Source organism: Ruditapes philippinarum, unplaced genomic scaffold, assembly GCF_026571515.1.
Source record: "Ruditapes philippinarum isolate M1 unplaced genomic scaffold, ASM2657151v2 ctg1604_1_1_1_1, whole genome shotgun sequence".
In the NCBI taxonomy this organism is placed as follows: Eukaryota; Metazoa; Mollusca; class Bivalvia; order Venerida; family Veneridae; genus Ruditapes; species Ruditapes philippinarum.
Window position 1 is genome coordinate 106,422 of NW_026856935.1, and position 26,994 is coordinate 133,415.

The 26,994-nt window shown below is 31.5% G+C and overlaps 1 protein-coding gene across 2 annotated transcripts in view; it reads left to right on the top strand.

Annotated features, from left to right (window-relative positions):
* The first annotated feature begins 1,114 nt into the window (after positions 1-1,114).
* The window catches only part of LOC132748190 (transcription cofactor vestigial-like protein 4), a 32,562-nt gene continuing 6,682 nt past the window's right edge, over positions 1,115-26,994 (top strand). Inside the window, exons 1-2 of one of the 2 annotated variants that reach the window (XM_060737751.1) lie at positions 1,115-1,455; positions 20,167-20,413. In XM_060737751.1, coding sequence (XP_060593734.1) covers positions 1,392-1,455; positions 20,167-20,413 — 311 coding nt within the window. In that variant the 5' untranslated portion in view covers positions 1,115-1,391. Of the gene's footprint in view, positions 1,456-12,259; positions 12,960-20,166; positions 20,414-26,994 lie in introns of those variants that run through there. The other variant, XM_060737750.1, reaches the window with a different exon arrangement.

A 26,994-nucleotide genomic window follows, 5' to 3' on the forward strand; every position in this document is an offset into this window, starting at 1 on the left:
CTTTTATCAACTTTTATCAACACAATATGAATCAAAGTATTAGTAAATAATTAATAATGTTACAAAAACATTATTAGTATAAAGAAACGTGACAAACTAACTGGCCTATACACGTCATTTAAAACTTATTTAACACATGATATTGCACAGTTTACAATAGGGTGGGTTTTGGACTTGTTGTTTCTCCATATGATGGTTGTATGTGTGCTTAAGAAAAAGAAACACCCTGTTAACACGGAAATGTGGAAAGTGTGATTTTACATTCCCCCCTCCACAAAAAAGCGAAGGATATGTTCAGTATGTGTGGACAATTTGACCCTATAAAATTGTTCTGTTAAATAAATGTTAAAGGTGCTCTGTCAATGTGCAACAACTGCACACGGAAGAAAGTATCTTGAATTCAATCCTTGCTTTCACCGGCAACCAATGAAAGCCGTGCAATGTAAGTCGAAATTTCGAGTTACTAAGTCGAAATTTCGAGTTAGTATGTCGGAATTTCGAGTTACTAAGTCGAAATTTCGAGTTAATAAAAAACATACACCTGGCACTAATGCTCTTCCGTAAATTAATGTACAACGATCAAGAGTATCTATAAATGTGCAGTTACATGGAAGTCGGGGGAGTCGCCCTTCAACTTATTTGCATGTACTGCCCAGGTCAAAGCATCACGGACAAGTGACGTCATATAAGAAATGGTTAAAAACGCAAGAGAGCTAAATTAAAAGTTCTTTCTTTTTCAACGTCAACTTAGATCATCTGCAATTACTGATGCACTCTCCGTAGGAATATTTACCAGTCACAAAACTGGATCCATATGCATATGGGACGACGAAGAAGGCAGTTAGTGCACGTGCGTGAGCCCCTAGCTTGAAAGACAGGCACATTGCTTGTCAACAATCATGCAACTATTTACTTCCATGCCAACTTGTTTCTTAACAGGGCAGCATAGATATTCATCTTTCTTTCCCATTTTAGACAGGTCGTTTTTCTCAGTAAACCGTACTGCGCTCGTGAATTTATGTCTCCAACAGCCCACCGTAAAATTTTTAGCTCCTGCATGATCTAAAAATAGAATTATCCATGGTCACGTGATTGCTACCGCACCGCATGTTAGTCATGTGACCAAGGCAAGAATTCCAAACATTCCAGAGGGCAAGTCATGGTTCAAACTGAACTCCTTCGCTCCATACAGCGTTAATATTTATGGATTTAACAACAGTTTATATATTGATTGAAATGTGTCATTTGTTTGTATCTAAATAACGCTTAGACTTTTGTCGTACAACAATTGATTATTGACTCAAACGTCGCGTGTTCTGCACGCACTTGTGATAAAGAAGCAAGTATAGCAGACAACATTTTCGATTGACCCATCGTGGATAATATTCAACATGGAAACGGCGCTGGACGTTCTATCTCGGGCAGCATCAATGGTGGAAACAAACGATAAGAAAGGTCAGTTAGGTTTATAGTGTTTCCTGGTGATTATATTCTTTGTCTCCTATAAATTAAGACTTCAAAGAAGCCGCTTTGTGTATGCTGTGACGTCACATTTGACATGGAAGGAACTTGTTAATTATTGATGTTATTTTGATTAAGTAATTGGAAATAAACTAAAAAAATCGGAAGAAATGATAATTTCTGTCCTGAATTTCAAGTTTATTGGTCAACATTTTCTGTTTAGTTATGTATTTATAACATGCATGCTATCAATTGGTTTAAATTGTAAACCTTGACTTGATAGGCAGCTACATGTGAAATTCTTTGCATACCACTCAATTTTTTACCTTAATATAATTCACATTGGTTTGATTTTTTTATTAATTAAGATAAATGTAACTGATATATTATAAATTGTGAAATATAATTTAAACTACAATTGTTGCAGCCGGTAGTTAAAGCTGCTAAAAATTGTAGTGTTTTTGTCCACTTATTTCACCATATCGTTAATCGGGTAATGCAAACATGCAAAGTATGAATGGAATGCTCTTTGTGTGAATACCTCTTTTCGTTCCATTCAAAGGGTACAGTGATAACTTTATATATTTGGCGTTAACATTTAATTCATTGCCTGTGTTAGGAATTCAAGTTTAAGTGTTTCAGTTGAAAATTTTTAAGTTTTATTTTTTTTTCAACATAATTAGATGCGTTTGGTAAAGGGGTGATTTTGCAGATGGTTTAATTTTGTTTCATTTAGACTTCATGATGAGAAAAAATTCTAAGTTATTTAATATTATATGTCCCTTTTTTTCAAAGGTGAGAGACTCGATGGATAAATTTTATTTTTGTTCCACCCTGTTCTAAGATTGCTGTATCACTGAGATTCACACCTGTATTAATAAAAAAAATCTAATTACTCTTTCATTGATGAATAAAACATTTAAAAACGTTTGCTTCACTGATTGACTTTTTCTCATGTAATCCATTTCACAAGCTTTAAATGTAAGTTAATCATTTATTTTGATCTGTCAAAGGTAAATTTTAACTTTATACTGTTAAAGGAACTATGTATAAATTATTATTCACATGCATTTTCATTTACATTCAAAATGTTTTTTAAATAACATTGTAATTTCTGAATACTTTAACTATTAGAATGAAGATGATTTGTGGTTTGATGGATCAGATTGAATTGCCACCAGGCTGGCAATACACAGCCCGAATGCATGTTGAGGATTTGATTGATGTATATCAAGATTTGTAAAGTATTTTGAACTTTCAAAAATTTAAACTATATGCTATACTCTTGTGGAATCACATAATTTACTACAAAAAATTTACAATTATTGCTTGAATCAAAGAGCATGATATCAAAAAAGTAGTTACAATACCTTTATTTTTGTTATACAACTGACTTTGAAAACTATAATAAACATATACCAAGGAAAATAAACAAAGATGTCAATAACCTCTGTAATTACTTCCTTTCTTTTGTTTGTATGTGTCAAATGGAAGTCATTTATAAGAAAAAGTAGTGATTGGTAGATTTTGTTGTAAAATTAAAGGAGTTGACACAGTAAAAACTCAGCTAGTCCATGCACTTTTAATAAATACATTATATTGAGATTTATAGATTGATATATTATGTACATATACATGTATTTAGAAGTTTATGCTTTCATTATAATTACTAATTGTAATGACTTTCTGACTAGTAATTCTTATTAATTTTAAAGCAATGATTTTTCTCAACTTTTTAATCAGATGAATGGAACAAAATAAACCTTTAGGATGAGTTTGTTAAATAACCTTTATGCTGCGTGAAGTGAAAATAATAAGTCTTTGCAATCAATAAAGTCTCAGCCACTGCCAGCCTGTACATCCATGTAGTCTAATCTTGTAATGTTGGTTGACTAACTTTAAATTTTTTTTTTGATATCCCAAAAAATTATAATATTAAATTGATGTTGGTCATGTCCATTTAAGGAATGGGGTTAACATACTTTACCGTTTTTACTTAACTACATGGATGTTTGACCCTTATAATGCCAGGAATGATAATAATTTTCCCATGTAGTCAGTATGGAGCTAGACTTACCTGCATAGAGAACTTGTACATATACAACAGATTATATCAGGTAAAGTATATGAACAATTTTGGCTGTGCAACCAATTAAATTTAAGCTTTTAACTGAAAAGGGTCCATAATTATAATTGCAAGAAGTCAACAGATTTATTTAATTCTTACTAAAAAATATGGGACATTTACCCTTTAGTGTTAAACTGAAGAAAATAACAATAAAAACGGCCACTAAGACAAGTCCATGTTTGGAGAAATGCAAGACCATTTTACTAATTCAGTATTGCAAGAGTTGTAATTTTCATTTATTATTGTGCTTGCACAGTAAATTTATTGCAACATTCATGTTGTTATGGAAGCATTAATTTATAAAGAATTTAAACGCAACAACTTTTTATCAATTAAGTGTCTTTAATAAAGTTTATTGCATTGCATTCAGGTTGAACTAATCAATGTTTCATTCAGTCACAATAAGTCGGTCAGTTGGAGTTTTAATACATTATACACTATCTTTTTAGTTTATAAAAGTGTACAATTATTATTTAATAAAAGGGAACAAAATCATTATATTCAGGCATTTATAGATAAATTTCAAAAGCCAGTATTAATATATTCAGCTTAGGAATTGATATCATACATTCTTCATTAATACTGTATTTATTAACTGGTGGGAGTAAATGGAATGCTCAGAATGTGGATATCATTTCCATCAGTAAAAGTCTTATGTCACATATTTCCTTCATGTAATGGTAACTACTGGTAACATAAAACATGCTTCAATTGGTTTGCTTAACATGTGTCCTGTTTTGGCTAAAATGAAAGTTTTAAAAATGGAAGTTTTACATTTATAAAAAAAAATGTTTAAGTGACATAATATTATTGAATTCCAATTTTGAAGGGAAATGAGCAAAAAAAAATGGTTCTTGATAAATGGAATAATGTTGTTAAACATCAAGAACTAGTGTAAAGTCAAAATTTTGGTTGTTTGTTATGACAAAAGATTGAGGTAAACATAAAGATATTAATGCCCCTCTCCATGGTTAAAGGGAAATAGTCACTGCCCTTAAGACAATATAAAGTTTAAAGGCTGCAAAATGCTATATGATAAATTGCACATTTTATTATTTAGCTGCCTCATATTGACCTATAATCATTGAATTTTAATGTAACTATGTGGTAATTTATTACAATGTTAAGTATGTAGTTACCAATGTTAAGAATGAGGAAAATATTTGTTCATGATCAGTGATTTCTTTTTCCTGTATTTTATAGCCGAATAAAATCTGTTTCTCCTAGTCCATAAAATATATGAGCCGTGCCATGACAAAACCAACATAGTGGGTAAACTTGTGACCAGCATGGATTCAGACAAGCCTGAGCATCTGCGCAGTCTGATCAGGATTGCTCACATACTTTATAAAAAGTAGAGAAACTGATAGCGAACAGCATGGATCCTGATCAGACTGCGCGTATGCGCAGGCTGGTCTGGATCCATGCTGGTCGCATACGCATTACGTTGGTTTTGTCATGACGGGGCTCAATTATATATTTTCCCCGTAAAAATGCTGTTTGTCCCTCTGAAATGCCCTTGCATATTCTTCACTTAGCAGCAGCTGACTTTGAATGTAACTAAATTTAATTGACCGAAAGACAAATTTAAAAGCTCTTTCTATCTATAGATAGCCTCTGCTATAATTATATCATGCATGTTTCATTGAATTGAAATTGAAAATTTTATTTAATTTTTAGGTAAATTACATTCTCACTTAAGGGTTTTCCCCCTTTTATGATTTATCATGCTACATTTATATTTCCCCTTCAGAAAGCCACAGATTGTTTTTAAAATTGAAAAGAAATCAATCATTGATGAGTCTGGTTTGACTTTATTTTGGTGGCAAAGGCTAATCACTTTTGGTCCCAACTGGTTTATTTTATGGGCCAAGGTTTAAAGCAGCACGCCTCCAGATTCATGCTATTTTCATGAAAATTTTGGAACTGTATTTGAATGTATAATATTGTGATATAACCAAAAGGAAGCCATTTACACATTATCAATGGCACTTACAAGCCATGTTAATTACCAAAAAGTGATCAAAATATGCATAAATAGCCCTTACTGTGTTAGTAACGCAGTAAAAATATAGTTGTAAATACTAAAAAATCAGTCATTAACCGCACATAACATGTAAAATATTACTTGAATCTTGAATCATTTTAGGTTTCCTAAAATGGTAGTACATATTTCTCAAGTTTAAATTTATTGAAATATTTTGACTCATCTGGAGGCATGCAGCTTTAATTTCAGACATGAATTCAGGGAGAAAGCAATAAACTTTTGAAATTTTTTTTAGAAAATTTATCAACAGTAATATTATTATATTGGTTCTAAAATCTTAAGGTTGATTCTTAAAAGAGTTGTAACCTAGAATATTTATTCAAAAGTCATGAATAATGCTAATGTACATAAACAGAATAAAATGTTCCTGACCAAAATATCTGCTATTTTAAATAGGGTTTTTTATCTGTTTAATAAATGATTCTGTGGATGTTATTTGCCGTTAAGGCAATTAATAATATCATATCATTTTTTATACAAGCATTTTGGATGTATTCCTTATAAATTTTTGCAGCAGATAATATATAGCTTTATAAATTTTAATATGGAAATAATAAATAACATAATGCATTTCACAATATGTTTATACACAAACAATTTTGTACAACATCTGTATTTACAATGTATGTCGGGAATGGAATATGTTTATATGATAAATCATTTTCTGTACTGATACTGTGGATATTGCAAGGGACATAATTTCAATGCCCTTGGTTCAGTTTGTAATTGAGTTTTCTCCCTTGGATATGAAAATTTTGTTTATATTTAATAAACATGGAATTTCTTTCTTGCATATGAAAATATCTTGTGTATTAAATGATTATACATGTATTTTGTTTTCTTGTTTATTTTCATGTGTAATACAATCATGTAAGATTAAGAAGTAAGCACTTGCTCTTTGTGTTTTTTTTTTCATCGTAAATAATTGGGCACTTGACTTATATTATAAGTAAGTTGATCCGCATTTTCATGTGATTGTGAAATACTATCCTGATATAACAATTAAAAAATGATAAATACACATGGTAAAATGGTGAATATCATTCTTTTCCAGTTCATAAAAAGAACTTTAGCTTAAAGCTGTAATTTATGGAGCATCTGGCCCAGTGGGTTTTTTAATTAAGATTTATAAATATTAAATATATTACGAGAAGTAGTTTTATCATACACATGTATTTATTCTTTGTACAATGCAAGACAAAATTGCAATACTAAGTCAAGGTAACACTTTCATGTAAGGTGAAAGGTCATATCATGTAGGACAGCAGGTTTTGATATGAATAATATAACTAAGTTTTGGTAACCCTTTCCATTGAATACTCAAGAATGATGTTTTACTTTTATACAACTTGATTAATTTTATATATTTTCTTATTTATTAAGGATACATTTATATACATTAAATTGGATTACATTCAAATAGTGTACATTACTACATTTAGATGTGGCGACACTGTGATGAAGAAAGCACAAAAATACATGCATACAAATACAATGTATATAATTATGCATTCTATTTTAAGGAAGTCAACTTTTATAAGTTTAAAGTTTATAGTAAAATTGATTACATGTATGTGATAGTTATATACCTTGAAGCTAGCTGAAACGTTAAATAAAATCATTATACTTATTATAATAATTATATTTTTTTATTTATAATTTCACAAGATGTCAAATAATGGAAGATTTAAGCTGCGTAATTAAATGTTCTATTAGAAAGCTTGTGCATGTATGTGCAGTTTTTGTAACCCAATTATCCCAATTGGATCAGAATGGCATGGGCACTGTATATAATTTAACACACTTTCATTTTTTGTTTATACAAGCATATATATAGATAGTATAAATTTACACGAAATATTAATGTAACACTATAAACGCATTGATCAATGTAAAAAATGATGCTTTATGACAGTGAACTGTTCATTAATTTGGGGTATGTGATAAATAAAACAGTATAATATTCATGATTGATTTTATTTAACTGATGTGTATCAAAATATTATTTTATTCAAGTTGTACAATATTTGAAATTCAGTAAAGGAATCTTAATTCTATATAGAAGCAATTTAACGTCTGTTCTTATATCATTAACAATCTTTGTCATGCCTAAGTGAGCACAAATGTACTGTCCAGCTACTTTTTTTTATAAAATTTGGAAACAATCCGCATCTGATCCAGTTGGGGAAAAAATGCGAGATGTGGTACCAAAATGAAGATTTTTGAAAAAAAGTTATTGCAATATGTTGTTTTATTTATCCTCACATTAAATTGATCAATGTCTATATTTTTTGTTTCTTTTAAATTTTATTATGATCAATAATGTTCCATTGACCCATTCAAAATTTTTATCAAATATTTTTAGGGGATTTTATGACTTGTCAAATTTATATATTTGAGATTTTTTTGTTTAGAATTAGGAACAATTTGTGATGGATTCTTTTACCCTAACAGAGAAGGAAAAAATGACAGCAGTCTGACCAGACAGTACACCATTGGTTAACCCTGAACTTCATGGAGGGGTGGCCTAGTCAGGTTAAGGTGTCTGCCTCTCAACCAAGGGATCATGGGTTTGAGCTCTACTCTAGTCACAACCATGATTTCTCATATGACACCAGCACTGGTTAGTACCACAAAAGCAGACTCGAAAGTGATAAATAAAAGTTGCAAGAACTTATTTCGCAATCAAGCTAAAATAAATATGTTTAAACTAACCCCGTTTCCATAGTGTAAACAGGGCAAGACCATTACCCAAATTTAGCACATTAAGCACCTAGATATAAAACAATAACAATGAACAATATGATCATAAACAAATTTGTATTCAATCATCACAGGGATAGAGGTATGAGAAATATCTTAATTTGAAATCATTGATGACAAACCCATTGATATATGTTCCCTATTTACATAAATTTAAAAGAAATCAAAGGATGTGAAATCAAATGGATATACTTTATGACATTTGGTTTAAGTGTGTGGAAGTATCTATGTAACCCATGCATTGGCCTTTAAAACCTTTTCTGCATTTGAAATATTAATTGTTTAAGTGCATTACAGTGCATGTTTCATTTTAAGCTGTTCTGTCAGTAATATTGAATGCTGTTGTTTTTTGTTGTTGTTGTATTTTGTGTGTAAAAATAGTTCCTAAATTTTTATGTAAAAAATAATTTTGAGAATAATAAGTATATTAAAGTAATCATATTTTCGTAAGTCAAATTATTTCAAAGTTGAAAAAAAAACATTGAATATAAGATACGCTGATGGTACAGAGGACTCCTAAAATAAATATCAATGGCGTAATAATAAGTGCTTACACTGTTGCTAACGCAGCAAGTGAATTTTTTAGTAATTTCTATGACGTAAAGATATTTCATAGATTGCACTTTGATGGAATTACTGTTATGTTGCTAAACAAGTATTTGACACATAAAGAATGTATAAAGAATTAAAATATGCCAGCAATGCTCCAGAATTTACGTTTTTTTCATCTCAGAACAATTGCTCACCTGCCAGTGTTGTTTTGATAATTGACTTTCCATATTGTTGGTGGGGTTAGAATCGCACGATGATTGACGGCACAAAATAAAACATCTCAAACTGACGTAATATAGTTCTTCATGCGGTAGGCAGCGTAAAAAAGGTAATTCGGAAGAAGTGCTGTAAAGTATGTTGTCATTGTAGGTTATTACGTAAATGCAAGCATCTGTCGTCATTGATCATTGTTCACATTTACCACCATGTCCCTCTTATTTGTTCATATTGTTAAATAAGATTACGGATAAATGATGGCCATTATTGCATATTATATACGTTCTGCCAGACCAGGACAGTTTACAGTGCATTGTAATTGCATTTTCTGCAAGAACTGTTCAGATTAGAAATTTCAATTGCAATTATACTCAGTTTGTAAACATACAAATGCACTAGAAGTTACTTGTAACAAAGTTAATACGTGCAAGAATGCCTGGAGTAAAACCATCTTGGGGAAGATGAGGCTAGTTATGGTTATATTTTATGTTGCTTATGTCACGGTTAATTCTCTGTTAATCCATTTGAAGTATTATTATTATATTTGGATGGAAGCGTTAAAAATTTGTTAAGAAATTGTTTCATTATATAATCTTCTATCTCAAGAACATGGATAATGATCACAGGAAACGAGACTGAGAAACATATTAACCGTAGGCCAAATTTAATGCTTTCTATAGGCCAAATGCTTCTATAGGCCAAATGTTTTTGGGTTTTTATCAGCAGGTTGCAAAACTAGATTGCACATTCGTAGATTGCTTATCTAGAGGTAGGATATCCCTGCTGGGAATTATATAAGAACACCACTCAACAGCAGTGCATTTCTATCTTTCATGATTACAGTGCATTCTCAGAATAACAAGTGACTCCTTTCACCATGCAAGCTTATGTCTATACTAGCTTACATTATTATACATTTGTATTCTCTATAATTAACTATATTCTCTGAAATAAGAAAGATGTATACAGTGGGGATGGGGATAGATGCATGTAGGTCTATGACTCTTTGTTTAAAAAAAGAGAAAAGAAATGACACCTTTTCCCATTTTGTTGCATGTCTGTCTATTAGCAATTTAATGTCTGTCTAATTGTATCTTTTGAACCAATTGAAGGAATTGAAATTACTTGGCAAAAATGTTAAAAACTATAACAAGATGATTTGCAGAGCACAGGTTTAGCGTCACAGTTATAATATATGAATTTTAAAAATATTGTGTTAGCTCTGTATAGGCACAAATTAAAACTATATATTTGGTAAAAATATTAAATTTAACTCATGCAGGGTTTGGGCCTTCTATGGTCAATGTCAAGTTCACACTGACACAATCAGTTTATATGTTTTTATTAACTTTTTGTTGGGTCTCAAGTCACATGAACAATGCAAAGAACGCATGTGGACTTAATCCCACAGCGTTATTGATGGATGAAGATGAACACCTCAGTTTATACAAATTTATTTTAGTTTGATTGTGTTGGATCTATTAGCTTATTGAAACACTCTCAAATCTGTTCCTGGAACCAACCAGTACTAAGCAATGAATGTAAAGTTTCTTGCTCAAGCAAATATTTATGGCTTGCCCCCGACAGGGTTTGAACCCACATGGTCAGAAATCCTTAGATAACTATATAGTCTGACATGTTAACCACTCTGCCATGCCGCCACAGATTATTTCAGGAATGTGCTGCCACCAACCTTCCATGAGTTAGCCGTCAATAGTTTCTTCATATGAAAGACTATAAAGTCCCTCACAGGTTTCAAAGTCACAGAGGTGAGATACTATGAAGTCATCTAACTCAACCACCTGGTTAAGGAGGTCAACTTTCCTTAATGTAGGATCTATTTAAACTGCTACATGTACATTAACTGCAAAGATTATCTTTAACTTTTAAAAGAAAAAGCAATAGAAAATCTTTTTTAACTAAAATTAAACATGCTTCATTTCTTAAATTGTGAATTATATCATGGATCATTATTGTAAAAAAATGAACTGAACAAAAAGTTGAAAATTTTATAAAGGGAGGTCACTGAGTTGTGTCGACCTCTCAATCATAACCCAGGGTTTGTGGCCGCCCTATTAGGATCATGAAATATGAAATAATTTGGTCTTATTGTATGTTCTGTGACAGCATTTAATGAAAAGAAAATCTAAGTTATAGCTATTAACAAACTGTCAACTATAGTTACAGATTAACTCTTTATAATTAAATTTAGTAGTTAACCCATTACTGCACTAAGGTGTTACACAACACTGTTATCAAAGAATTGACTGTTGATATACAAAATAAGTTAAAAAAAACTCAGATGCTATAGCTAGATTGAGTCTGTTACTGAGAAATATGAGCCGTGCCATGACAAAACCAACATAATGGGTTTGCGACCAGCATGGATCCAGACCAGCCTGCGTATCTGCGCAGTCTGATCAGGATCCATGCTGTTCGTTATCAGTTTCTCTACTTGTAATAGTGTTTGTAAGCGAACAGCATGGATCCTGATCAGACTGCGCGGATGCGCAGGCTGGTCTGGATCCATGCTGGTCGCAAACCCACTATGTTGCTTTTGTCGTGACGCGGCTCATATATGTTTAAGATTCTGTGAAATATGTGGGTTTTTTTCCCCTTTAATATTAATATGCAATTTATTAAATGTTATTTCAATATTTTACTGTTATTTGTTATGTATTTTGTAAAGATGATGACAAAATATTATATGACGAATAATCATAATATAAATTATATTGCTTATTGCTAAAAGTTTACAACTCAAAAACTGCTTAAATTGAATCATAAACCCTGACACAGTAATAATTTTGACACAGCTATTAAAGTCGCTTGTATTTTTACTACATAAAAAAGCATGATTTTCAATCTGGATTAACAAGGCGTCTTAAGGTGATTTAAAGTGTACCGAAAAGATGTGTTTAAGTCATTGAAAAAATATCTATTACTCTATTTACAAATATAATTATGGTAATGAGTGCATTCGCTTTAACACACACTAGTTCATTTTGACAATTTCGGCCAATCCGACACAAGTTTACAACAATGTCCTTTTGGTATCAGGTCACACATGACCTATCAAATTGCTTTACTTTACTCAAGTTCTCACAGTGGAGTTCACGTTAAGGATAGCTGTATAGTTATAAATGAATTTACGGTTTTATCTTAGCGGGTTTTGCAGTCTAGTTTACATTACCTGAAGTGAGCTGTTTGTATTACTCACCTGAAGTATTTCTATCGGATAGACAGATAGCATGATTTGAATGAATTGGATCTTTTACATACGTAACTTATAATTTATCAACGAAACACGAAATGAAATTTATGAAATAAAAATCGTTACAGTTACAATTACGGGGATAGTTTAAAATTTGATGAAAGTGCATATATATATTTGAAAGAGTTGTCAATGTTTAATTCAATGGTATAAAACTGGGAAGGTGTTAGGTTTGGATAGTGTTAACTGTTAAGATTGTATAAGGTGTGTGTTGGTATAAAAGTGTCCCATGCTGAACTTGGATACAAATATAGAGAGTCGGAGGACAATGTCTTTATTGGAGCCGCGGTTAAGTGACTTAAGATCAGGGTTTGGTGGTTACAGTTTGAACAGTAGTGTCAATTTACCAACAGTGCCATTTCTTCCATTATGGCATCCGCCACCACCCGGGCCGGCAGTATCGTGGTGCACAATACCCAACTGTCCTTGTGCTCTGTCAAGGTCGCATCTTCTCTCTGAACTTTACGATTATTCGTCAGTTAATCCATACTTATGGTCGTCATGGTATTTAAAAGCAGGTGAATATATATTTTTTTCTTCACTTTTTGTCTCAATAAAAAAACTTGACGGGTGTCAGAAAAAATTATATTCAGTAGATGGTGATGTTATATAATGCTTAAAAAAAATTTCATTCAGAATTATGTTTTTTGACATATTTTTGTTATGGGCTAATCAACTTTTGTTTTCTTTGTATCTGATTTCATAACTCCTTAAAAGCTCAATAAAAGACATTTTGTATTAGTCATGGCTATTCAATTTTAAAATTTTACAATATTTCATATTTTTACAATCAGTTATAATGAATGAGTATATTTAAGTTCTATTACATTGTATATTTAGGGTCTTTTTAAAGTCTGTTTAAGGTATTTAGAGTTATATTTGATTATATTAGAAAATATTTTGGGAAATAAGCCATTAGGGATATTCTGTAGTATTATATATTAACATGTTTTAACATATTGCAGGCAATTAATTAACTACTTACATCTCAAAATCACAATGTACAGTATATTAACCTGCTAAATTTGATTAATGGATTTGCCAAGCTTTGCAGTTAGAACAGTCCATTTAAATCTTAAGGGTATTCAATATCAAAATACAAAAATTTAGCTGTGAACAATTAGAGCTCTACAATGGTGGCAATACAAAGGCAAATCTCTCCCCCCCCCATGGACACATCCATAATTATACAATGCAGGTGCTTCTTGACTGCCTAATAAATTGATATTGTGTCAGAGTTTTTGTTAGTTTAATATATAACAGTTTATTTATGATAGTCTGGACTCTGCTTTGCATGATTATTTTAAATTAATGCACAAACAATTATAATGAATGAAGCAAAAAATTATTAATGGATAGATGAACGAATTCTGTTAAGATATTCATTATCAGGACCTCTATAATATAATTGAATGAAGTGGTAGGCATGAAAATGTCTCCCAGCACATAAACTTAAAACTAGATGTTTTTGTAAGATGTTCTAAGTGAAGGTCTGCATACTAATTTTTTACCGAAAAGTTTATGTGCTCTGTGAAAATAAATAAATAATTAAAGCCCCATTTTGCGTCAGAAATAGTAAATACATTGTACTATCCAATATGATTTTCATTTCTCAAAAAACTTTTTATTTTTGGTATTTTGTAAACGTTTTAAAAAAATAACCATTTTCCGCATAGATGAACTACTTTACAGTCCTATCAAAGTGAATGAGTATTTTGTATGGAAGTTAAAATACAACTTTAAATGTTAACATTTTGCTACCTTTATGACATCAATGTCAAAACTGCTCATTCAGTACAACTTTCTTCAGCTGTTTAATATCTAATATGCTCTAAATCCTTTATCAAAACATTATTTAACACATGTTTGACATTTCTAGAGAATTAAAAAGATACGGATTTCTGAGGCTTAATGTGCCTTTAAAGTGCAAGCTGAGCTGTATATTCAGGAGTCATGAAATTCTTTTTCTCTTCCATTTACGGAAATCAAAATACTATTATCAGGTAAATACTATCTATTCCACAAGGACTTTTGAAGAGTTTATGAAATTCAGTCAAACTCACAAGAAGCTAACATTCCAGCACATATGAAAATAGCTCACATTTTAAAATAATTCATTATCACAAAATACTGCTTATTGAGTTAGTTTAGCACATAGCACATAATAGCTTTGATATTTTACCACATATCACAATAAATTATATAATTTCCAGCACTTAAACACAAAAATAAATATCTTTTCAGCACACATAACTTACAAAACTGAGCAAATATGGCATATAAAAACAACCAAAAAGCTACTTCATCAAGTTACATTTGACATTGAATACCTTACAATAGCTAACACTTCATCACATATCATACAATAGCTAACATTTCATCACATACCAAATAGCTGGCATTTCATTACATACCATTGAATGGCTAACATTTCATCACATAGCACAGAATAGCTACATTTCATCACATACCAAAGAATAGCTCCATTTCATCACAATTACCCAGGAATAGCTTACATTTCATCACATACCGTAGAATAGCTACATTTCATCACATACCAAAGAATAGCTACATTTCATCACAATTACCAAGGAATAGCTTACATTTCATCACATACCATAGAATAGCTTACATTTCATTATGTACCATAGACTAGCTTATATTTTATCACATACCATAGACTAGCTAACATTTTATCACATACCAAGGAATAGCTGACATTTCATAACATACCATAGACTAGCTAACTTTTCATCACTTACCATAGAAAAGCTTACATTTCATTACATACCATAGACTAGCTTTACATTTCATAAAATACCATAGACTAGCTAACATTTCATCACATACCATAGAATAGCTTACATTTCATTATGTACCATAGAATAGCTTTTATTTCATCACATAACAAGGAATAGCTAACAGTTAATCACATACCATAAAATAGCTAACATTTCATCATATACCAAGGAATAGCTAACATTCATCACATACCAACAAATAGATAACTTTTTCTCACACACCTAGGAATAGCTCACATTTCATCCCATACCATTGAATAGCTTATATTTCATCACATACCATTGAATAGCTAACATTTCATCACATACCACAGAATAGCTAACATTTCATCACAAACTGAGGAATAGCTTACATTTCATCACATACCATTGAATAGCTAACATTTCATCACATACCATTGAATAGCTAACATTTCATCACATACCAAGGAAAAGCTAACAGTTCATCACATACCAAGGAATAGCTAACATTTCATCACATACCGAGGAATAGCTAACATTTCATCACATACCATTGAATAGCTAACATTTCATCACATACCAAGGAATAGCTAACATTTCATCACATACCGAGGAATAGCTAACATTTCATCACATACCATTGAATAGCTAACATTTCATCACATACTATTGAATAGCTAACATTTCATCACATAACAAGAAATAGCTAATATTTCATCACATACCAAGGAATAGCTAACATTTCTTCACATATGAAGGAATAGCTAATATTTCATCACATACCATTGAATAGCTAACATTTCATCACATACCAAGGAATAGCTAACATTTCATCACATACCATTGAATAGCTAACTTTTCATCACATACCAAGGAAAAGCTAACATTTCATCACATACCAAGGAATAGCTGACATTCAATCACATACCATTGAATAGCTAACATTTCATCACATACCAAAGAATAGCTAACATTTTATCACATACCATTGAATAGCTGACATTTAATCACATACCATTGAATAGCTAACATTTCATCACATACCAAGGAATAGCTAACATTTCATCACATACCAAAGAATAGCTAACATTTCATCACATACCAAAGAATAGCTAACATTTCATCACATACCATTTAATAACTAACATTTCATCACATACCAAGGACTAGCTAACATTTCATCACATACCAAGGAATAGCTAACATTTCATCACATACCATTGAATAGCTTACATTTCATCACATACCAAGGAATAGCTGACATTTCTTCACATATGAAGGAATAGCTAACATTTCATCACATACCATGGAATAGCTAACAATTAATCACATACCATAGAATAGTTACCAAATAAAGTTTATAATATACTTGCAACTGTTTATTTTCAGTATTGTTGATAATGAAATCCCTTTAAATTGACAATTAGTGCACACTTTTTGTTATTAAAGTAATATGACTAGCTTTAAAAGTTAACATGATAGTATTGTAAGATAGCATGATAACCTGTTTAGATAAAATATGAATGTAAAACATGGGTGTGTCTATACACAACATATGTTTCTATTGTTACTATATAAAACTCCACCTTAAGTTGAAATTACACCCAAATTCAAATTATTATTAATGACATAATATTTAAAAAAAAAAAAGAAGAAAAAAATTAAAAGTAATTTCGTTTGTGAGTAAATCATGCAACAATGTGTTAGTTCTAAGATAATTAATAGTCCATGATATAATTTTGCCTGAATGATAATTTATTTTGTGAAGATTTATTTTCATCATTTTAAAATAGACGTGTTGGTATGACAGCGGTGAATTTATCGTGCAGTCTTAGATGCCACCAGTGTTGTACTGCACAATCATTCAATCTTACATGAGACTACATAGTATAACTAATGTTGAACTCATTGCCATTAAATTTTACATTATTGACCTTGAAATCGATCCATATATAAGTACAATGTACACGGTCCAAATTTAAAAAAAAAGTTCAGTTATCCATATTTAAAAATTTGAACTTAATGACATATATGGTAAACAAAATCTTCATAACCATCTAGTGACAGATCCCTTTGAACTACAAAATTATACCTATCTCTTCATACTGTTGACTACTTGAATGCTTAGATCATAAATTGTTAGTGACATTCAAGGTGATAATGGTAGATTAAACGTTTCCTTTTTAGGAAAAAAACTGCATGTTTATTATAATAAATATGGTAGTTAACAGACATTTTCATTATTTGAAGAACACTTTGAAAAGTTTTGATTATTAACAATAGATATCCATTTGCGTCAATACATACTTGAGAGATAGCGGATAAATTTCGGAGATATCCGTTGATAAATCGCAGTGTACGCCTTTTTCGAATAAGGTAATTTTATCTTCAATTGACCATTGCTTCCTTGGAAAGTATGATTTCTATTACTATATAGTCATCATTGATTGAAGCTGGCTAAAGATAATGGTATTAAACACTTCAAAGACAAATAACAATTAAAGATTTCATCTAGGATGAGATACAATCAAGGTTTTTCGATGATTGTTCGCATGAACCTTGAATGTTGTTAAGGTCATCACAAATTTCATTTACATTTTGTTGTCCTGAAGGCAGGTCACACTGGATTTTACAAATATTATTTGTAATTATACTTACTTTCACTTCAACTTGTATACATAAAATAAAAATATACTAATTTTATTCTTTCATTGGCATCAGCTTTCTTCTATGAAGGTCAACTTAATTTAAAATTCATATAAAATTACTTAAATATTGATATAAATTTTCATCAATGCCCTCATTATATTTAAATTAACTCTGAACATTGATATGATATAATATTAAAGCTTACATTTAAATTGGCATCAGTTGGCTTTCATTGACATTGATATGAATATGTTTTTACATTGATACCAACTCAGCTTACATTGATATAATGTACATTGACATCAACTAAATATTAGCTTGTTAACATTTATACTAACATTGACATGAGTGGTGCTGATATTTACCATTCAATGTAAACTGCTTGGTCAGTTTCATCTACATTACATAAAGCATAAGGTATTCAGTTTCTTATTGAATTCTAATTATAATCTGGATGAATAAGAAAATTGTTGTATCTTAATAAATTGTAGCTGTGGCAAATATATTTCCATAATGCTTAAGTTGCTCTTAAGAGCTTTAGTGAATATTGACTGTGGTGGAGGAGAAGTTGTTAATAAACTGTTACTATCACAACATACATGAGGATACATTTGTATAATATTATGGCTACACTTAATATCTTAAAATCAGGACTGGTGCTTTAATTACAAACAAAGCAAAATGCTTATTTATTTTCAATATTAAAAAAAAGGAACTGCTACACTTAAAAAAGCTGTAATTATCAGATTTTAAAATACAGGGCAATACAAATGCAAAAGCAAACAAGATCTGTGGTTTTATATTATACTCATATATACTAATCAAATGATGATCATGCTTACTATTCAATATATGTATGTATAACCCATGACTTTCTTGTATGTAGGAAAATATTTGTGGTCATTATTTTCTCATTGTGGTCTTTGTGGCAGAAATTTTTTTTTTTAAAACCCCATCAGATATGCTGTCAAACGTGTGAATTTTAGCCCCAAGATCTACAAAGTAAATGTCTTTTTGTGGTAATTTTTATTTAACTAGGTCACCTGTTAAATTTTATTTATGTAAAGGGTATTTTACATTTAAGTAATGTATACACATCACATCTGCGTTTGAAACAAGGGAACATTTGTTGCGCAGTTTAATATACGGGTTTAAATGCAAACATATTTCCCCGTTTCCATAATTTATGTTCTTATACAAAAAAGCACATTAGAATAGAGTACCTGTCTTAAGATATACAGGGGGTTGATAACTTTGACGTAAATTTCATTCATAAAAATAAGGACGGCTTTCAGTGTGATCATTACTCATTATAAAATATATATATCAATATAGGTAGATAAAAAAAACTCATTCATGTGAAAACATTGTCCTTTTCCACAGGATTTAAATGTCACTATCAAAATTTACTGAAGCGTGTTTCCTGTCATTTCTCAATTTATTCGGATACCTGTGAGCTCCTCATTCATAGATTATGTACTTGTAATATTGCCAAAGTTTGTCAAGTGGTTTTTGCAACTTACAAGGTATAATTATGAGTCATCTTGGCTTAAACCTTGTAAAGATGTATTATTTTCGGTAATACATCAAAAAGACCGAGCGTAAATTTCATTTGTATTTTTGTTTTGTTTTGCGTTTTTTGTGTTTGATTCGTTATTTGAATGACAGCAATAAAAAAAAGTTTATTTTTAGTACTGTAAATAAGAAAAAAAAATTCTGCAGTTAGATCAAGATAGTGTATTAGTCTGTTTATTTTCCTTTACCATATTTAACTATTTTTCTGACCTTAACGTAATTGTATATTAAATTGTATTAAAAAAATAAAGTGAAAATTAAAGAAAAAAAGTTTTTATCTGGCATCCATTAACAATAGTATAACAGGGGGAAGTTGTGTTCTAGTCACTAGGTTTAAAGGTGTATGAGTTTTTAAGTTTTTATCTATTTTTACATAAGATTATAAACTTGTTTTATAATATTTTATAAGCATGTTAATTTGTAATATGCCGTTATATAACAGAACAGAACAGTAGTCATCTTAGCCAGCAATCATATCTTGAGTACTATCTCTGGAACAGCTATGCAGTAATAGATGTTAGATTTTGATGTTAGACAATGATATAGCTTAACATATTAAGATCATGATGTAAAAATTGCAGATCATATTTTGTATATTTTCCAGCTTGTCTCATAGAGAAGGTATCTATCTTGGTGCCCGGCTATGCATTATTTTGGTCACAGTCACCAAGTTAATATGGTTCCCTCATATGGTATTCTAGGTGGGGAGTATTCAACATTTTTTCTTCATTTATTGCAGCTCAAGACCCCCTATATAAAGGTGTTCCATTGCCGCCGCCTGTTCCAACTTCAATCGAGGGACCACCGGTGCTGACCCAAGCTCCTGAACATGTCGAGTATGACGCTCGGCCATCGTATGGCAAGGAATTACCTACAAAAATGAACATGCATGAAAGAGTACAGAAATGGTTAGAAGTTTCTAAACCACCAAAATATGAGAAGGAACACCACACTATACATAAACAGATCAGTTCAGAGACATCATTGTAAGTATTTTTTGTTGATTTTTAGACAATCATCCTATATTATAGCTTGATATTCATCCATCAGTCCATCTTAAATTTTGTGAGATTTAAGTTTGAAGTCTCTTAAAATGAGTTGGGGCTATTTCAATGGTTAGGAGTGAAATTTATAGGAAATATTTAGATTTAAGATTAAATTATTAATTCATTATGTATTTAAACTAAAGCTGACCGTGATCAGATGGCACAGATTTGCCAGCTGATCTTGGTCTGCACTGGTTGCATGGGTAGAATCTTTTACTGCCAGCAAGCTTAGGGTTATTAAGTTTAAACTATTCAAGTAAAGTGACTTGACATTATTAAATTAGAGCCAGTGTATTGTTACTTTAATACATAATATAATAATTGAAGCTTTACATAAACTTAAATAATTCACAATAATGAAAAGCAAAATATTTTAATCAAGGTTTTTTATGAAGTCAAGTGAGGTGTCTGTGGTTGAATGGTTGACATTACACCACTTGCCCCTCACAGCCATGGGTTCAAATCCTGCCAGGGACTTTGGATTATTTCATAGGAGGAAGATATCCTGCCAGCTTACTTAACATCAGTGGTTAAGGTGCACATTTGTGCCTGAAATAATAAACAGAAGGGCTTTTGAGGTCTTCCTCTACCAGTGAAAAGCTGGAAAGTCGCCATATGACCTTAATACTGTGTCAGTGCAACATAAAAACCCAACCAAAAAAAGAAATCAAGTTTTCATATCATAATCAAACAAAGAAATATAATTTTCATAGGAAAGAAGTTTTTACTTTTGATATTGTCGGTAACTTGTAATCTATAAGTAAATATACAGAGGGCGTGAATGATTATGTCTGTAGAAACAGACACATTATTACCTATCTAGTAAAAAGTGTTTTCATATCTATTAAATTGGCTTATCAGGGGGGAAAGGAAGCTGAATAAAAATGTATGGTTAGCAAATCATTGCAGAGTAATAAAGTGTAAAATTTAATTAAGATATCAAAGTATGAAATACAGTAAAACTTGACTGTTAATGCCCAGTACATGTACCAGTTTTGCACTATATTTGTTTAATTGTCCTTGGACATACCTTGGATATACCTTAAAATATGCTTGCCTTTAATTAATAACAATGTTTTGAAGTGGTTGTTATTTTGAGGTGTTTTTTTTAAAGGTTTGATTTTAGCATTCATTAGCATGTTGGCTGAACAATTATCTTTCTTTAGAGGTGGTCTTAATACAGGTTTACTTCCACTTATTGTGTAGACTCAACCTTGAGACAGTTGACTGCTGTAACCTGCAGCCTTTATACGATATATTTAAATTGATTTGCATAATTAATTTATATATCATGTTCAATTATAAAGGAAATAAAGGTATGATAGGTTTGATTAAACTTTAATATATGTCATTTGTGTCATATTTTATTGCTTTGCTCTGTAGTGCAGCAAATAAACACATCATTATAGTCCTTTCAACTTCAAACACAAATAGAAAATATATTAAGATAGGAGAATTCTTTTACTTGCAAAAAAAACAAGCAGAAAAGCATCCATCAAACTTATACCACCATTGCATTGTTATAAACTGAATTACCCCACCGCTCATTATTGTTTGAGAGACAGTTATTTACAATAAAGGTAAAGGAATGTGATGTCTAGTGGTTTTGAATTGTTCAAGTCTGTTTACTTTATTGAACAAGAGAGGGATAGAAGTAGGGAAGCTCTTGAGTTCCAGCTAAATTACAGGATGATGTTTACTGGGTGGTTGTGGATCAAAGCTATGATACCCCTTAGTATGTTCACATCATGTGTGGTAAAGTGTGAAATCATCACATCATGTCCTGTGAATATTTGAAATATATTTTGTAATTTAGCTGAAACTAGACAGAACATTTTATCTGAACATGTCAGGCTTTTTAGTATATTTCTCAGGTATATATTTTCTGAAACCTTTTTCTGAAACCTGAAATAAGTTTGAACACTTTATGCACTTTTATTCAAAAGGTATTGAGATGCCTAATTTTGAAGCTCAGCAATGAATCATGGCATGTATTTTGCTGTTAGGCAGTATTCAGCATTTATTCAGCAAAACTTCAGCTTAATTTCAGAATAACTTCAGATTTTCTGTTTGATTCAGACTAACTTGTGATGTTGTGATGAATAACAATGATTCACTGGGGGTAAAGTACAATTGTTCACTGGGGGTAAAGGGCAATTGTTCACTGGGGGTAAAGAACAATTGTTCACTGGGGGTAAAGTACAATTGTTCACTGGGGGTAAAGTACAATTGTTTAATGGGGGTAAAGTGCAATTGTTCACTGGGGGTAAAGTACAATTATTCACTGGGAGTAAAGTACAATAATTGTTCACTGGGGGTAAAGTACAATTTTTTACTGGGGGTAAAGTACAATTGTTCACTGGGGGTAAAGTACACTTGTTCACTGGGGTAAAGTACAATTGTTCACTGGGGGTAAAATACACATTTTCACTGGGGGAAATGGACACATTTTCACTGGGGGTAAAGTACAATTGTTCACTGGGAGTAAAGTACACTTATTCACTGGGGTAAAGTACACATTTTCGCTTGTGAATTTCTTTGGTTTGCTCAGGTTGAATAGAGCAGTGGTTCACTTGTGGTAAAGTATTAGAATTACCAATGTAAAGTGCAGTGCACCGTTCCTTGATTATGAATTACAATGGTTCACTGGTTTGTAATGTACAATGGTACACTTTTTGTATAGTACAGTGGTTCACAGGCGGTGAATTACAATGGGTTCACTCAGATTGTAAAGTGCAATGGATCACTGGTTTGTAATGTATATTAGTACACTTGTTCTAAAGTACAATGGTTCACAGGAGGTGATATACCATGGTTCACTGAAGTTGTAAAGTACAATGGTTCATTCAGGTTGTAATATGGTTCACTGGTGATAAAGTACCATGATTCACAAAGTGAAATGAAGTATTGATGGTAAAGTATAATGGTTTAATGTACAGTGCTTATCTGGGGGTTAATTGCTATGGTTCAGTACAATGGTTCAGGTGGTAAAGTATTGTAGCTAACAATTTACATATATATAGTTTGGATCACTGGTGGGGGCCATACAATGGTTCACTTGTTATAAAGTACAATGGTTCACTAGTGGCACAGTACAATGTTTACCTCAGTACTGATGTAACTTGGTTAATTGGGAAGAACTTATTATGAAACTGCTGCAATAGATCTGTTACAAATGTGCAGACATTTACAGTGAAAAACACTCGGCATAATCTGCCTGCAATGTCTTTGCAAAAAGTTTACTAAGTGCACATAAATGCCATCTCTTCAGAAGCTTGTGTTATGCTGATATCAACTCTATCCAATAGACCAATTTCTGGCTGAATTACAAAAGAAATATACAAGCAAACATCATGTACTTTTCTCAGAGTCATTGACTGAATAGTAATGAAATATGCACGGTCTTTGCATCAGCATCTGTAACTTGTATAGATATTCTAAGTATTTAAGATTTTTGCTGGTAATTGTGCCGTAGCAATAACTTTGGTAATTAAATTTGGCTTATCTTTATAACTGGTGGGTGCCAGGGATTATATTTTCTGCAATAATATGCAGTCTGGAGACAAAAAATTCCCATAGGTAGCAGCTGCAGGAACTCGGCTAAGTATGTTTGCGGCATTAACGATGATTAGCGTAAAATACTTCTATGTCTACAATAAAAAACAATTGCTTTACAGTTGTTTTGCAGTGCAAATTTCAACTGTTCCAACCTGTGCTTTGAAGCCACATGCTGCAACTTAAGGAGCAAGATCTGAATCGCATAAGCTGAGTGGTTTTATGAATGGAAAAACTGAACCTGTAAAAAATGCACGATGAACAGATTTCTCGTCTCTGTAGGAAATGAAGGGCGTACCTATAGATCATCAAAATTGATCTGGAAACATTCCGGAATTTGAAAATTATAATGATATTTGCCTTCAAGTGAATTGTTATATAATTATTATACCTGGGTATTTGTGAATTGAATATATTGTTGCTGTGAATTATTTGAACATAACCAGTGAAACCTATGCTTAACTTAGACCACATCCAAGTAACATAAAAGACCACTTGAAAAAACTGATGTTATTTTTGACTATTTTAATAGGAATGATTTCTGGCTGTCTTTTTAGCTCGACTATTCGATAAGAATAAGTAGAGCTATTGCAGTCACCCGAGCGTCGGCGTCGGCGTAACCACTTATGTTAAAGTTTTTGTAATAGTTCAAATATTTTCAAAGTCCATTGACATATGGCTTTGAAACTTTGCACACTTGTTCACCATCATGACCCCAACCTGTAGACAGGAGGAGGTAACTCTATCAAGTATTTTGACAGAATTATGCCCCTTTTTCGACTTAAAATTTACGTTAAAGTTTTTGTAATAGTTCAAATATTTTCAAAGTCCATTGACATATGGCTTTGAAACTTTGCACACTTGTTCACCATCATGACCCCAACCTGTAGACAGGAGGAGGTAACTCTATCAAGCATTTTGACAGAATTATGCCCCTTTTTCGACTTAGAATTTACGTTAAAGTTTTTGTAATAGTTCAAATATTTTCAAAGTCCAAAGACATATGGCTTTGAAACTTTGCACACTTGTTCAACATCATGACCCCAACCTGTAGACAGCAGGAGGTAACTCTTTTAAGCATTTTGACAGAATTATGCCCCTTTTTCGACTTAGAATTTACGTTAAAGTTTTTGTAATAGTTCAAATATTTTCAAAGTCCATTGACATATGGCTTTGAAACTTTGCACACTTGTTCAACATCATGACCCCAACCTGTAAACAGGAGGAGGTAACTCTATCAAGCATTTTGACAGAATTATGCCCCTTTTTTGACTTAGAATTTACGTTAAAGTTTTTGTAATAGTTCAAATATTTTCAAAGTCCATTGACATATGGCTTTGAAACTTTGCACACTTGTTCACCATCATGACCCCAACCTGTAAACAGGAGGAGGTAACTGTATCAGGCATTTTTTTTACTATCAAGCACTAAGAATAGTCAAGCATGCTGTCCTACCGACAGCTCTTGTATATAAATTCTATGAACAAAAGTAAACAAATTTTATGCCTTTTAACAAAATTATTTAATTGTCACATCCAAAAAATCTTGATTAAATCCTCTCATTAAATTAAATTCCTTTTACAGCTGATAAACAAGTGGCCGGGATACAGTGTGGGAAATCTGATTGGCTAATTCAAATGCAAGCGTTTACATGTAAATGAGTCAAAAGTTAACGGAATACTTTTTTATGTAAGATTTGCCCATGTACCGTAAGCGTGTTCGATTATATATTTTTAGCTCAACTATTCGATAAGAATAAGTAGAGCTATTGCAGTCACCCGAGCGTCGGCGTAACCACTTATGTTAAAGTTTTTGTAATAGTTCAAATATTTTCAAAGTCCATCGACATATGGCTTTGAAACTTTGCACACTTGTTCACCATCATGACCCCAACCTGTAGACAGGAGGAGGTAACTCTATCAAGCATTATGACAGAATTATGCCCCTTTTTCGACTTAGAATTTATGTTAAAGTTTTTGTAATAGTTCAAATATTTTCAAAGTCCATTGACATATGGCTTTGAAACTTTGCACACTTGTTCACCATCATGACCCCAACCTGTAGACAGGAGGAGGTAACTCTATCAAGCATTTTGACAGAATTATGCCCCTTTTTCGACTTAGAATTTACGTTAAAGTTTTTGTAATAGTTCAAATATTTTCAAAGTCCATTGACATATGGCTTTGAAACTTTGCACACTTGTTCACCATCATGACCCCAACCTGTAGACAGGAGGAGGTAACTCTATCAAGCATTTTGACAGAATTATGCCCCTTTTTCGACTTAGAATTTATGTTAAAGTTTTTGTAATAGTTCAAATATTTTCAAAGTCCATTGACATATTGCTTTGGAACTTTGCACACTTGTTCACCATCATTACCCCAACCTGTAAACAGGAGGAGGTAACTGTATCAAGCATTTTTTTTTTACTATCAAGCACTAAGAATAGTCGAGCGTTGCTGTCCTACCGACAGCTCTTGTTTAGACTGAAAGTTATAAGTGAAATTTATTATCAAACCCTTGTTCAATTATAAGTTAGTGTTATTTAACCTTTATTCGGAGAGACCTCTAATCTATGGAAGTGGCATTTTCCATATACAGTTCTGACAGTATTAAACTTCTCTTTTAGAAATTAACAATTTATTAGTTTTATAATTTAATTTTAATCGTAAAAAAAACTCTCTCATTAGTCATTACTGTAAATGATATAATAGTTTTATAAACTACGAAATTGGCTACATTGAACCGATTTGTTTACAATATATACAATATACGTTGTTCTGATTCTTTAATTAGGACAGTGCGTTTATTTTTTGTTTAAATTTGTCACGTTAATAATCATTTTAATAATCATTAATATGCGTACTATGGTTTATAATGATAGTATAATTGGTCTCAACTGAGATTACGTTAAAGGTTGTTTCAACTTGTGTATTTATGGTTATAATGTTTTGATACGTAAACTT